Genomic DNA, 14,173 nt, shown 5'->3' with positions numbered 1-14,173 from the left:
ATTAGTATTTTTGGGAGGACGCATCTAAGGTGGAACATAGCTAAGCATAAAAGAGGAGTAAACTGCACAATGTCTCTGTGGCCAGTAGGCCTATGTGTGAAAAGCATGAGGGACAAACATTTTTCCCATGCTCCTTTCTGCCAGAAGATTAAGCGTAAGTGTGAAATCCTAAATGCTGTCGAGAAAAATACAGTTGCCAGTTTTCTCATTGTTTAGTGGGAGAAATGTGGGTGGCTTGGGCTATTTGAATTGATGTCAAAGATGGAAAAGTAAAATAACCACAGTTTTATTGGTTATTCAAGGTGACCAGAATGAGATATTGAAATGAAGAGATTTATAAACTAATTTGTTCTGTTTAAAAGGCTTGTTACTTATTGTTGGAGCAACACGTGTTTCCTACGTAGCCTACTCTAGCTGCTGTGGTCTTAGAGAGGTTTCGTTTTCTGGTCAACGCCCATCTTCACATCACAGATACCACGGAAGCAGGAAATAACAGGTTCTGGTGCACCTGACGCGGAGTCAAACCGTCTTGTTCAAACATAGCACGTTGATTTAATTCTTGCAGCCAGCGGTAAGATATTTCCTGCCAGCATTTTATTACGTTTAACTATTTTAGCGAGTACAGCAGTTTAAAATATGTATCAAATATTTTGGGAGGATTTTAGGGATGGGAATTGTCAGGGCTATGGGTAAACTTACTGGGTTTGATTGAAAATTCTAATAACGATTATTTTAGTAGGCTACTAGGACGAAAAAAACAAAAAAAACTTTCTAGGCTTTTATTGTCACCAGCAGCATGTTGCCAAACGATGAGATCACAAGAAGAAATAAATGTAATAGACCATCTACAGTTTTGGCCAAAGATTTGCGTAAATGAACATTTTAATGACTTTCCATAGCATCACAGCATCACAGTTCTCGATTTATTTAGGATCTGAGTGAAACCTCGACGATTGATTCATTAGTGTTTCGATTCATTAATAAAGAATCGGTTCATACGAATCATTTGTTCGGATACTAAACTACACTTGTTTATTCTCTAAAATGAACCGATTTAAACGAATCGGGAATCGGACTACTCGATCGTTCGTGCTGATTACGACACTTAAACAATTCTTCCAGTACAGGCCTATTTATTAATTGTTTATACTTTATGGGTGTTTTCAGCATGATTTCACTGAGAGCTCTGCAAACGATCTAATCTATTTAGGTCACTATGTCAGAGAAAGACGAAGAGACATTCAAATCTGTGGATTTGGAGCAGAAAACCGAGAAGTCTCCGGAACCAGACATCAATCCTCAAGAATCTCCAAGTGAAAAAGAAACCGATAAACCCAGCACACCTTCTACAGAAGCCAAGGGAGAAAGCACCCCCTCTACACATGCTTCAGCAGCCAAAGTTAAATGGACATCATCTGTGGAACAGTTTAAACTGAAGAGATTTTTTGTCCTCAGGGTAATGTCTTTACTAGCCTATTTGAAGTCTCACTGAAGCCTCAGTTTTCTGGGTTGACCACAAATTGGTGTTCCACTGTGTTAGTAATCATTTCTGAATCTACGTTTCTTGACAAACCATGGTTGCTCTGTGGTACAATATAGTGCTGATAACAACACCTTTTGTAAATATTATCCTCAATCACATGTTAAGCAGACAATACTCTTTACTTGTCCAGTGCTGCCTGATAATATTCAGTCAAACATATGGTTTAACCTCAAGAGATCACTATAGGCTATTTTTGTGTTTTCTATTTCCTCAGTCTACCTGAGGTCATTTGATTAACAAATATTGTCTGTTGGCCAGCTCAAATACCAAATGTTGCTATATGAAAGTGGTGAAAAGGCATTACTCATAACTTAAAACCATTTCACTTGCATAGCTATAACTCACATAACTATGAAAATGTATTGTTTAACTAGTAAAGGGCCAAATGCTGCATAGTGTAACTTTAAGGACCACAGACCAAATTAAGTTTGTGTTATTCCATACAATCAATAGATAATCCAGCATTATAGCATCCTCTGGTGGGGTCTATTCCCTCTAGACCCTAATGTACCGATGCCATTGATTTTAATATGCCTTGATGAAGATGAATTGTTGTGTTTTGTCATTTTAGCCTGGAACACTGGACCATGGCATTGAGGATGTTAAAGCTCTTGTGAATCCCAAAGAAGATGGTCCGGTCCAAGGTATCTGGCTCATGGCTGAGTAAGTCTTCTTCTTCTTCTTCTTCTTCTTCTTTCTGTAAGACAACAAATTATAGTTAAAGTATGTACAGACTGTTCTGCAAATATGCAATGTTCACCTGGAGTAAGCAAATCACATTCAGGTCTTTTGTCACATAGCTCTCATTCCAGGATGCAAACCATTATCTCACTCCGTGTTCTGTAAATAAGTAAAATGTGCAGGAAATATTAAAAGCGAAATCAGCAGGCAGCAGAATGCAGCTGCTAGAAGATATTTGGCTAAATGTGCTGGCAGATGTCAGCTTCTATCTGTCTCTGCACAGGCTTTCAGAAAACAGTTTAAAGCCCTTGCTATATGATAATTAATAATATATATATTATATTTCCCATGCTCGAATGTCTGGGCAGTTCTGTGGTTTGAGATTAGGGTTGAAACAAAAGATGAAGTCCATGCAATTCATGCATTTTGACTGCTATAAATTTGTTATGGAAGACGTTGTAGGAAATAGCTTTTTGCTGTCAAAACAAAGACACCTGAAAGGCGTAATATATAGTTTAGTTGCATTAAAGTAGCTTTAAATAGTCTCATATGCCACATTTGTTCATTATCAAACATTCATATAGCTTGCCCTGTGCATGTCTTCGCATTATGTGCATAATTTAAAATCAATGTACAATGTACAAGTTTAAATAAAAAAAGATGTAAATCATTGTAACACATTAATAATATATGAAGCAATACAATTTTTGTGCATTTTTAATGGATATAATAAAAAGATACACAATTATCATTGAGTTTAACCACATAACCTTGAATGTAAACAGTCATCTAACTCTTTGAAAATCTAGTATAATCTAGCAGAAAAGGAAAAGTGTTGAATTCAACAGGTCTTGTGATGCCAAGGGCAACCCATATTTACAGTACAAGATCCAAAGGCCCTAGGGCCTGTTAGTGTGTTTGCGTCTATGTGGTGTTTTTGTGGTCTTTCACACCTACCGCCTGCCCCCAGGCCCACATACCCAGCCAAGGTAAAATATTCCATTTCCGTAGTCATGAGTTTCTCACCAAGTGAAAAGTACCTACATCAAACACCATAATGCACCCATAACTTGTAATGTACTAAGATTCCCATGTGCTATTTCTGTCACTGTCCAAATCTGAAGAAGCTGTACATAAATCAACTTCTCTCTGCCCAGTTAAGGTGAGAGCACTGAGAAAAATAAAACATAACTCTTAAAAAGCGGCTCATCCATCAGTTATTCATTTTCTGAATACACATCTTTGTTTTGACATGTCTTTGAATCTAAAAATGTAGGCTTGAATATTTGAACAAGTATACTAAAGGCAATTGTTGAAATTGTTGAAGCTTTTAGATTATTTAGACCCACATGATTATACAGATGCATCTTAATAGATTATAATGTTATGGAAAAGTTAATTTATTTCAGTAATTCAACTCAAACTGTGAAATTTGTGTATTAAATAAATTAAATGCACACATACTGAAGTCTAAGGTTTTTTTAATTGTGATGTTTTTGGCTCACATTTTAACAAAAACCCACCAATTCACTATCTCAACAAATCAGTATAGTATACTTCATTGAATTCCATTGCATTAAATTTATTTAATACCAAGTTTCACAATTTGAGTTGAATTACTGAAATAAATGAACCTTTCCATGACATTCTAATTTACTGAGATGGACCTGTAGGCATTTTTTTGCAAAATAACTCTGCAGAGAATTCACAGCCACTGCAGCTATAGCTATTGATTGATTGGTTGGTTGATTTTCAATAGAATAGCCTTTGTAATCTATAAAATGAACTGTGCTTAAATAATTTTCAAAAGATTCCACAAGCCAGGAGTTTTCAAAATGGGATCTGGCCCATGCTAGGAGGCCTATGGAGAGTTTGAGAGAGAAGATCATTTGATTTGTATATATTTTTTGGAAAAAAAACTTGGCCCATAAGTTAAAGAATGCTTGCTTTTGTTATCCATGGGTTTTTAAAGACAGTATATTACTTGGATTATTTACACTTCATTGGTTCATTAAATACATTTGAATTAATGTACATTTAACTGTACTCTAATATTGGGTATAAAAATGCCCACTGATCCACAATTTAGTACAAAGTAAATATTTTCTACATTTATCAAGAGAAAGTTTGAAAAAGCCTGCTCTAAGTTGCCATTTAGAATAACTGGAATAGAAACAATACTGCAGCAAGATTCATTTGTCGACATGTGCTAAACCAATCTGTCAAACTGTAAATGAACATATGTCCAACAACTTGTTTTAGAATCCTTCTGTGCTTGATCAGAGCTGTGGAAGAATTGTGAGCAACAGATTTGTGAGAATGTAGGCCAGTTCTGGTGTAGTTACACTGATGTACTGTAGCAACACAGCAGAGGTCTGCAGTCGGGCCCAGCAGGGGAGCCTTGCTAACATGATCCAGAGAATTAAACTCGTTTTGATTAAAGATGCTGTTAATGATATTATCCATTCTGGAACTCCTGCCAGACCACAAACATACCACTGTACCATTAAGATTTTCGAAGCGAAGAGCAAAAACTGTCAAAATTGTCAAAAGCAATAGCAGAATTCCTGCACAACAAAGTAACAACTGACAACTGCTTATGATGTTAAATATGTTGCTTGAATGATTGATCCGCTTCAACGAGCACTCCTAAATATTATTATTATTATTATTATTATTATTATTATTTTAAAAAACTGTGATTGAATAGCATTTGTAAATATGCACAATATAATAGGTTTCAGTCAGTATTGGATACATACAATAATTGTATAAGCTCATTTCTAAAATTGGTAAATTTGGATTCAAGTTTACAATTAAAATGTATTAATTAATAATGAATACATTATGATTTCACAATGCAATTCACTTGTAGCATTTAAGACAACTATGCTTTAGACTTTACATTTATTTAGAAATGTATTTGTTTTTTCTGTCTGTTAAGTTTTTCAGTTTTCATTTATCAGATATTGGGCATGACATGAAAGTTAGGAAGTTATTATCAGGCTATAGAATTGGCCAGAGATTGATTGGTTGATTGATTGATTAATGGATGGATGCACTGTGTACAAGGCTATGGTTCTGACACTGGCCAGAATAGTGTTTTTTCAACTTTTACCAATAGTTTAATACTCTCTCCATTTTCCTGTTACTGTGTAGAGTTGATCATTGGAACAATGAGAAAGAGCGATTGGTGATCATCACAGAGAACACCCTCCTCCTCTTCAAATATGACTTTGTCATGCTTAACTGTGAGCAGATTCAGAAGATTCCACTCAACTTTATCGACCGCATCTGCCATGGTACCTTCTGCTTTCCACCACGCTCCCTCCTGACGTGAGTAGCACCCATTCTTTCATCAACATGCTTTTTTTTTTTACTGTCAAAAAAAGCCACGTCTCACTACTGCAACAAAAAAAGTCTCTGAAATGTTCTTCATTTGCCTTCACTTCCTCATCTTTTACCACACATGTATGATATTCATAGTCTTTGCTCAACTGTGAGCTTCAGAAACAAAAACAGAAGTTCAAAAAATTGTCTACGCTACACTGGTTGCTTTTGTGGCACCTGTTGCCATGTGTCACGAAGGCTTGTGCATTCAAGAACTCTCAGGACTTGTTTTTCTAAGAAACATCTTCCACACAGTTCTGCAAATCAGCTACAAATTCCTCTTCACTTTTTGCGCGTCATGGTTAATTGCACAATAAGTGTAAAGTCTGGGGAGATATACAGCATGTAGATGACAGCCTGGCAGGGATTGTCGAGGATGAGAGATAGACTTATGTTCTGCTTCAGTAACAACATTGTGTTTCTGAGAACTGTATGTAAACACAGGGAAATAATGATAGCTGTTAACAATATTATGTTAATATTAAAACCAGAATAATATTATTCTGTAAATAATAGCTGGACACCTGGTTGAAAATAACATATTTTATGTGCTGTTGAAAGATGTGTCAATAGAAGAACACTATCGCTCAAAGGTTTGGGGTCAGTAAGATTAGTTTTAGGCAAACATTTATTCAGTAAGTATGCATTGAAATTACATTTACATTGTTATAAATAAAAATCAAATGAATCAAATTAATTGCTGTTATTTTGAACTTTGTGTTCATCACATAACTTAATAAATGTAGCACAAATTAAATTTTAAGGTAAAAATGTAAGTACAGTATCGATAATAAGAAGAAATCTTACTTCAGCACCAAATCCACATATTTAAATCATTTCTGATGGATCATGTGACGCTGAGGACAAGAGTAATGCCATAACAGGAACAGGTATTTTAATTGTAATAATATTTCACAATACTACCGTTTGCTGGATTTTTGATCATATAAATACAGCACTTGTGAGTGTACTATAACAGACTTGTCAGTAAAAGTCTTAACAACCCTAAACTTTTGAGATATATTATATTATATTATTATATTATATTATTATATTATATTATATTATTTGTTGTTGCAAGTCAGGCTCATTGGAAAATTGTGCCTGTGGTGACATTTCTGCAAATTGATATTACGCTGCTTCTTGCACATTTAGCAATACTTTTAAAGTGAATTGTCCAGAGCAGAGCTGTCTAAAATCGGTCCTGGAGGGCCATTGTCCTGCAGAGTAAAGCTCCAACCCTTATTAAACACACCGGAAACCAGCTAACCAAGCTCTTACTAGGCACAGAAGCTTCCAGTCAGGTGTGTTGAGGCAAGTTGGAGCTAAACTCTGCAGGACACCGGCCCTCCAGGACCGAGTTTGGACAGCCCTAGTCCAGGGAGTGGCCCTAAAAAAACAGCATCAGTTTTATTTGAAGCAGTTCAACATGTATGTGGCAGCATTATGTATTCTGCTTGTTGTTTGTCTTACACAAAACCAGTCACAAGGGTCTATTTTTTTAAACTGGGATTTATACATCATCCAAAAGCTTTCCATTGATGTATGGTTTGTTAGGATAGGACAATATTTGGCCGAGATACAAATATTTGAAAATCTGGAATATGAAGGTGCAGAAAAATCAAGATATTGAGAAAAATTGAAGTTGTTCAAATAAAGTCCTTAGCAATGCATATCTCTAATCAAAAATTAAGCTTTGAAATATTTATGGTAGGAAATTTACAAAATATTTTAATGGGATATGATTTTTACTTAATAACCTAATGATTTTTGGCATACAAATAGACAAAATGTATTGTTGGCTATTGCTAGAAATATAGTTGTGCTACTTATGATTGGTTTTGTGGTCCAGGGTCATATATCTCCTTGCTATTTTTACCAGCACACAGTCTTTACTTTGGCTGGTGCTTTGCGGCAAACTTTATGCATGCACTCGTCGATTAGTGGATTAGAACAATCTTTAGATAGGGACAGCCCTAATGAGTTTATTGCTCACTTAATTGCAGTCTTGGATGCATGACAGTAACATTGTCTTAAGATTGTAACCTTGAGTGGCTATGTGTTCCAAATTGGATCAGTAACCTATAATATTCTCATAATAAAGTATTTATATGTTTGGGAATATTTATCCAATGGCTTTAGACTCTCATTCATTCCTGTACTTTTCTCTATCCTGAATGTGCTGCTTAAAGCCTTAAACAGACAAATGAAGAAAATCTGAGACCATGAGTCATTTTTCCTAACCGTATTAACAGTTTTTACAGGGTGATAATACCCACAATGCAGCAGGATTTAACAAATGGTATCAGAGGGGAAGGAGGCCCAAACCTCTTTTCTTCTCTTAATTTTTGTGTGGAGGGATTATGTGAATGGAAATGGGATGTAAAGAGGACTTTATAACACAGGGAGGAGAGAACTGTCAGTACAGCTCTTGTGTAACCGATTAGTGGTAGAAATTAATGTAGTCCTTTCATCCAAACCTTTTAAAGCTGGCTCGGGGGACACCAACCCAAGTAAAACTAATTTGATGAATAAAACGTAATGTGGCGTGAAGTGCTTAGAAGAGGCAGGCCGTATTGGGCTGACTTTATCTCCCCACATTACATTCAATTATAAATAAAACGCCACTGAAAACCAGCCTAGAGTGATGGAGGGAAAAGGCAAGCTTTAAAGCCACTCTTTTGCTTAATAATTTCTTTCCTTCTCCCTCATCATTTTTTTTTCTTGTCTCTCTTTCAGTCTCATGCTCTGTCTGCACTTCTCTATTTTAAATGACTGTACATGCCGTTCTCTGCTTAATGTTTTCCTTTTAACTCTTAAACGTTATTCTCATTGATCTCCAGTCTGTCTTTTGCAATGCATTTTTTTTTCGTCTCATTGACTTTAATCACTTCAATGATGAGCTCTTCATCTGGTTATGGCTAGACACCTCAGATGACACTTCAGATGTTTTTGTTCATAACCTCACTTACAGTACAGTAGTGGGACAGTATAATACAGGATAGTAGAATACTACAGTGGAATTGCATCAAAAGGCAAACCTCGGTTATTACTTAACACCACTGTGCAGCATCAGTCCGATGAATTATTGAGTGAATGGAACGTCTTAGGGCTAAATATGAAGTATTATCTTCATGTCAGCATGTTTAAATTGCGATGGCCCAGTGTTATAGTTGAAGGCATTTGTACATTCAAAGAAAATTAATGTGCAAATTTAAGTCTAAGTTTGTGTTGAGAATTTGACACTGGATCAATGCAATGCATCAGCTAAATATTATAAAATTATCTCAGACAGGGTGAACAGGACACCAGCAAAAAAATGCAGGAGTCTTGTATTATCTTGAAGGCATCTAAATTTTCATCTACCTCTTGAAGTATAGTACTGGATAGTTTACTATGTAGTTTTTTTTATTGATTTATCAGTTTAGGCTTAAGATTAGATACACTATCATTCAAAAGTTTGGAGTTTTTTTATGGATTACATTTTTTTTTTTTTTTTTTTTTTTACCTTTTTTTTACATTTTACATTAAGATAACATTTACTCTCTAGTCATCTAGTCTAGTACCATTGTCATCTACTGCATAATTTTTAGCAGATCTCAATATGAATATCACTTTTTATATATAGTACATTACAAATTTGTGATACCTCAATTAAATTGTAGCAATTAAAGCCATTGATTTTATTTTAATTTGTTATTTTCTTACTTTTGTTTTCAAAGTAGTATAAAATGTCATTAATAAGAATAAAACAATTCCCAGCATATCAGTATCAGCCACAATTTGAAAATGGTGCCTTCCTAGTACTTTCAGCTCTGTCGAAAACATTTGGTCATATTTAAAACCTTTCCACAGATTTCCACAGAACTGTCCAACAGTCAGAGCAAGACGTGAAAAAAGTGTGCTGATTATGTGTGGACTTTTACCATTCGTAGTCATTACAGTGATTAATGGTTGGACTACTGGCTTTACTAAGGACAAGAGAGACCTGTAACTCTTTCTACAAATTCTGTTTTCGATTCTGTAACATTAACTGTACACCTTCTAAGAAAGAGCATTGGATGAGTATTCAACTATCAAACAGGGAAATGTTTTCACATGATAATGAAATGTATTTACTATACAGCCAAACAATGCAGTACACCATGGCCAAGTTGTATCATGGTTTGCTCCAGATGTCTGTATGGCTAGTGATAAATTCTCTGAACTGCAGGGAGTGTGGTTTATGGTGGTTTTGAATGACAAAGATAGTTTAAATGTGCAAAGAGCGTTCATTCAGTGTGGCTGGATGGAGTGTGCAATGCTTTCAAAAAGTGCTTTTCGACCCAGACTGTCTAGACAAGGTAATTACCCATCTACCCTGCACATCACTCATGTGTTCTCCGTAGCTCATGCTGACAACAGGTTTTTTATTTTATTTTTATTTTTTTTTACATTTTCACGGAATGTTTCTAGAAAAAAAATATATTTAGTAAGTCAAGTGTAAAAAGGATGCTTTTTGAACATCACAATGTGTCATACTTGGAGGCAATGTTTTCAGCTATCTGTCAGAAACAAACATATAGAGAATAACATTTGCAACTAAGCACAGAAGATTGTCATTACAAAACTTGGATAAGCAATAACATACATTGACAGAGAAGACAGAGAATAACTGTTTTCGGTCAGTATATTTTAAAATGTAATTTCTACTGCTATAATATCAAAGTGGATTAAATAAATAAATGATATCTTAACTGAGACTTTTGATCAATTTAGTCATTACTGAATAAAAAAAAAACATATGCACATATACATTATACATAGCCATAATATGTATACAACCTCATTCTTTAATTAAATGCATTGCAAAGGTTTTTATTATTATTATTATTATTTATTCATTTGTTATTTTTTTGGTTCAGTAGCTAATCAAATCCACACAGGTTTGCAGTCCGGTCAGCAGAGGGGGCAATTTCACACATTTAGAGCAGCATCAGTACAGTACACATCCTCTCAAAACGGCGCTGTATCCAATACCACCTTATAAATAATACCTTTTTAAGAACCAGGCTGCCGATATAACTTCTGAATCACTATAAGCTTATTAGTTTAGCAGATTTTCTAGACCTTGCAATCTATCTGAGCTGTTTCCATTAGGTGCTCTGGGTGGGGTATAAACTGCACAAACGAAAGAACTGTATTGCAGAATTCATTGTGATTGACTTCCTGGGGTGGATTAGCTCAAATTTACATAAGGATTTGTTAACCATTTCTTAACTACGTGTCAACATGCTAGTGCTTGTCAGGTCATTCGCTGTATTGACTGTGTCCACTGCGCTCATATAGATTAATGTGTCAGCATTGTTTGGACCTGAGAGACTCAGGAAGCATAATGGTAAATCTCTAAATCTTGTGTGTTTTATATGGAGAGCGCTGATTTATTTCCGATTGCGGTTAAATGTTGCCTACAGTGCTAAGAAAAAGTATGTGAAACCTTTGGAATTGGTTGGTTATATGCATTAATAGGCCATAAAATGCAATCTTCATCGGTATACAAGTTCTCTACAAGTATAGAAAAACACAGTGTTCTTAAGGAAACAAAACAAATACAATAATATTCTTGTTTTTATTGAGCACATCCCATTAAACATTCATTCTGCTGTGGAAAAATGAAGTGAATTGACTTTTTGTCATGAATTTCACAAGTTATTGATGAGTCTCTTGCATATCTGACTCCTTTAAAACAGCAATTCTTTTTTTCTTTTTTTTTTTGACATCTTTTAAAATATTAATACAGCGCAATTAGAGCTGGGAGGTGTTTGATCTTTTTGAACAGAATAATAAAGGTAAGTTTTGCTTATTTTGTTCTCTGAAACATGTAAGTATCTTCTGAAGGTCAGTACTAAATGACAATTCTGATATATATATATATATATATATATATATATATATATATATATATATATACATCACATAGACACATCATTGTCATGTAAAAAAAAAAAAAAAAACTACTTTACAGTTATCCAAGTGAATTGGATAAAAATTCGATGACATTACCAATTCCAATAAATGCTCATACTTTTTCTTTCCACTGTATATTAAACAGAGGCATTATGATGTATCATTTCTTGGCACTTGCATCCCTGGATTTCATGAAGGAAATGAATCACTGGATGGAATAAGGCCCCACCTGCCTTTCTCTCACCTGCTCTGAGATTCGTGCATGAAATTCCCTGTCTCTATCTTTTGATCATGCAATTCTCCTGTCAAGTAAAAGAGTGGCTTATGGATGTATGCCATGTGTGTTGTAAAATCTGGCCGTGCTGCTCAATCGTAGGAACTATTGAGCAATCTGAGGATTTGTTTGTTGGCACTGGCACTTGCGAGCCACTTGCCCTGACAGCTGTAGCAGACCTCTGATATTCATCTAGTGTGTTGACTTGCCAGTCCTCAGTCATACAAAGTGCAGTCGACCGCTACAGGAATTTCAAGACGCTGCACCAAAGCTTAACTAAGAATACATTGGAGTCTGTTTCTTGTTGCATTTATTTTTGAGTCAACCTAGAATCGCCGTGACATTTCAGTTTGGAAATTGTTTAAAAAAATTTAACTTCTCAATCCAACTTTAAACCTTCCATGCTAACTGTATAGTCTTTTTGATGTAATTTGATGTTACACTAAATTATTAGAAATTGGGGGGCAGTCATGGCCTAATGGTAAGAGAGTCAGACTTGTAACCTTAAAGGGGGGGTGAAATGCTCGTTTTCACTCAGTATCCTGTTAATCTTGAGTACCTATAGAGTAGTACTGCATGCTTCATAACTCCAAAAAGTCTTTAGTTTTATTATATTTATAAGAGAAAGACAGTCTGTACCGTTTTTCCCCGGAAAAACACGACCGGCTGGAGGCGTGACATGTGGGCGGAGCTAAACAATCACAAGCACCAGTAGGCTTTTGCGTTGAGAGCGTTTGGAAGCTGTGACATTACCGTGAGGAAAAAAAACATCATCCAAAATAAACCATGGCTAACAGTCAGATTCAGCCATTTATTTATGATCCAGAATCAGATCCAGAGGCTGAAATTTAACAAGAGCAGCAGCAGCAACGACGTCTCTATGTGGTATGTACTGAACCTGTATATATTTGCTTAGCGGTTTTGGAAAATGACTAAGTTCCACTTTATGTGTTTTTTTTTTGTTTTTTTTTTAAGGTGTACATGTGGAAAGTGCAGTTTGATGACAACATCGCATGTTGTTTACTTGATGTGCTTACACGCCGATAGCTAAGTTAACAACACAGAGATATTTGAAGCAGTTTTACTCACCGCCTGCGTTTCCAACACACGATCGTGACCCTTTTTCGTTGGGATTGCATCATCCTTAAGAAATAAACGATACGCAAATCCGGCATCAAACTGGGCCTTGTTTGTAAAACAAGCATCTTCGAAATGCAGGGGAACAAACACAAACACTTGCACAACTCCGTTGATGCTCTGTAAAAATAAACTCCATCCACTGGTCCCTTAATGCTGTTTTTTTTTTGGTAATCTGTGCAGGGTTTTCTTGCCCTGGCAACCAAAACGCACTTCTTTTGTGACATTTTGGTCTCTCGCTCTGATCAGTGAAGTCTGTTGTGCTCTCAGTGCTCTGCTATACGGGAGCACGCGCTCTTCCGGCAGAAGTGCCCTTAGGACCCATATAAGGAAATTCCGCTCCATCTAACGTCACACAGAGCCATACTCGAAAAAAAACTTTCCGAAACTTGTGACAAACCGGTCAAACGTACAACTTATTTTTTGAAACTTTGTCCATGTTTAGCATGGGAATCCAACTCTTTAACAGTGTAAAAAACTCAGTATGCATGAAATATCATTTCACCCCCCCTCTAAAGGTCCTTTCCCTTCCCCTTTCCTTTTATTTCATTTAAAAAAACAACAAAAATTTACTACATTTGCTAGTGATGATACTCTTAATTAAAGCTAATGGCAAGCAGTATCAATATGTAACACATTCAGTCAGTAGCACTAACATGGCATTTAGTCTAAGGAATGTGACGTGTTTTTGCATAAAGGTAATTTTGGTGTTTCTGTATTTCACAACGCTAGATTCTAGTAAATGAGGAAATGGCATTTGAAAATTTCTAACCAAACAAGTACCTGGTAAGCCATTCATATAATTGTCCTCAGGTCACTTATCACTTTCAGATATTTACGTCAGCCAGTCACCATTTGCAGATACCACAGAAATAAAGTCGGGGTGTAAAATTAATCACAGCTGTTGCGTAAGTGTCTAAGTTATCTCAGAAAGCAGCTGTTTATTGATAACAGACTACAAAACATTTTTAAACAAACATGTCATGCAAGCGTAATGAAAATAACATTACATTCCTTTTTTTATTACACAAAATCAGTTTACTCTGACACTTCTGACATTAAAATTATGGTGACCATGCATCCCCTTCTTGTCCTGGGTGGGATTTCTAAATTTCTTAAATTGTCTAGGTTGTAAGAGCTTGGCTTCAAGTGGTGTTACGCAGCCCAGTCAGTGTTGGACATAAATGTGGCACAAGAGCTAT

The 14,173-nt window shown here is 35.6% G+C and overlaps 1 protein-coding gene across 2 annotated transcripts in view; it reads left to right on the top strand.

The window, feature by feature from the left end:
• Positions 1–405: 405 nt before the first annotated feature.
• The window catches only part of LOC127959729 (tumor protein p63-regulated gene 1-like protein), a 29,622-nt gene continuing 15,854 nt past the window's right edge, over positions 406–14,173 (top strand). For both annotated transcript variants that reach the window (XR_008154288.1, XM_052559074.1), the window contains exons 1-4: positions 406–571; positions 1,211–1,456; positions 2,115–2,206; positions 5,384–5,560. Coding sequence is in view for 1 of the 2 variants with exons in the window: in XM_052559074.1 (XP_052415034.1) it covers positions 1,217–1,456; positions 2,115–2,206; positions 5,384–5,560 (509 nt within the window). In the remaining variant the exon portion in view is untranslated. The remainder of the gene's footprint in view (positions 572–1,210; positions 1,457–2,114; positions 2,207–5,383; positions 5,561–14,173) is intronic.

The sequence above is a fragment of the Carassius gibelio genome, chromosome B6 (assembly GCF_023724105.1).
Source record: "Carassius gibelio isolate Cgi1373 ecotype wild population from Czech Republic chromosome B6, carGib1.2-hapl.c, whole genome shotgun sequence".
NCBI classification, from domain to species: Eukaryota; Metazoa; Chordata; class Actinopteri; order Cypriniformes; family Cyprinidae; genus Carassius; species Carassius gibelio.
This window is presented reverse-complemented; position numbering and strand designations above follow the sequence as displayed.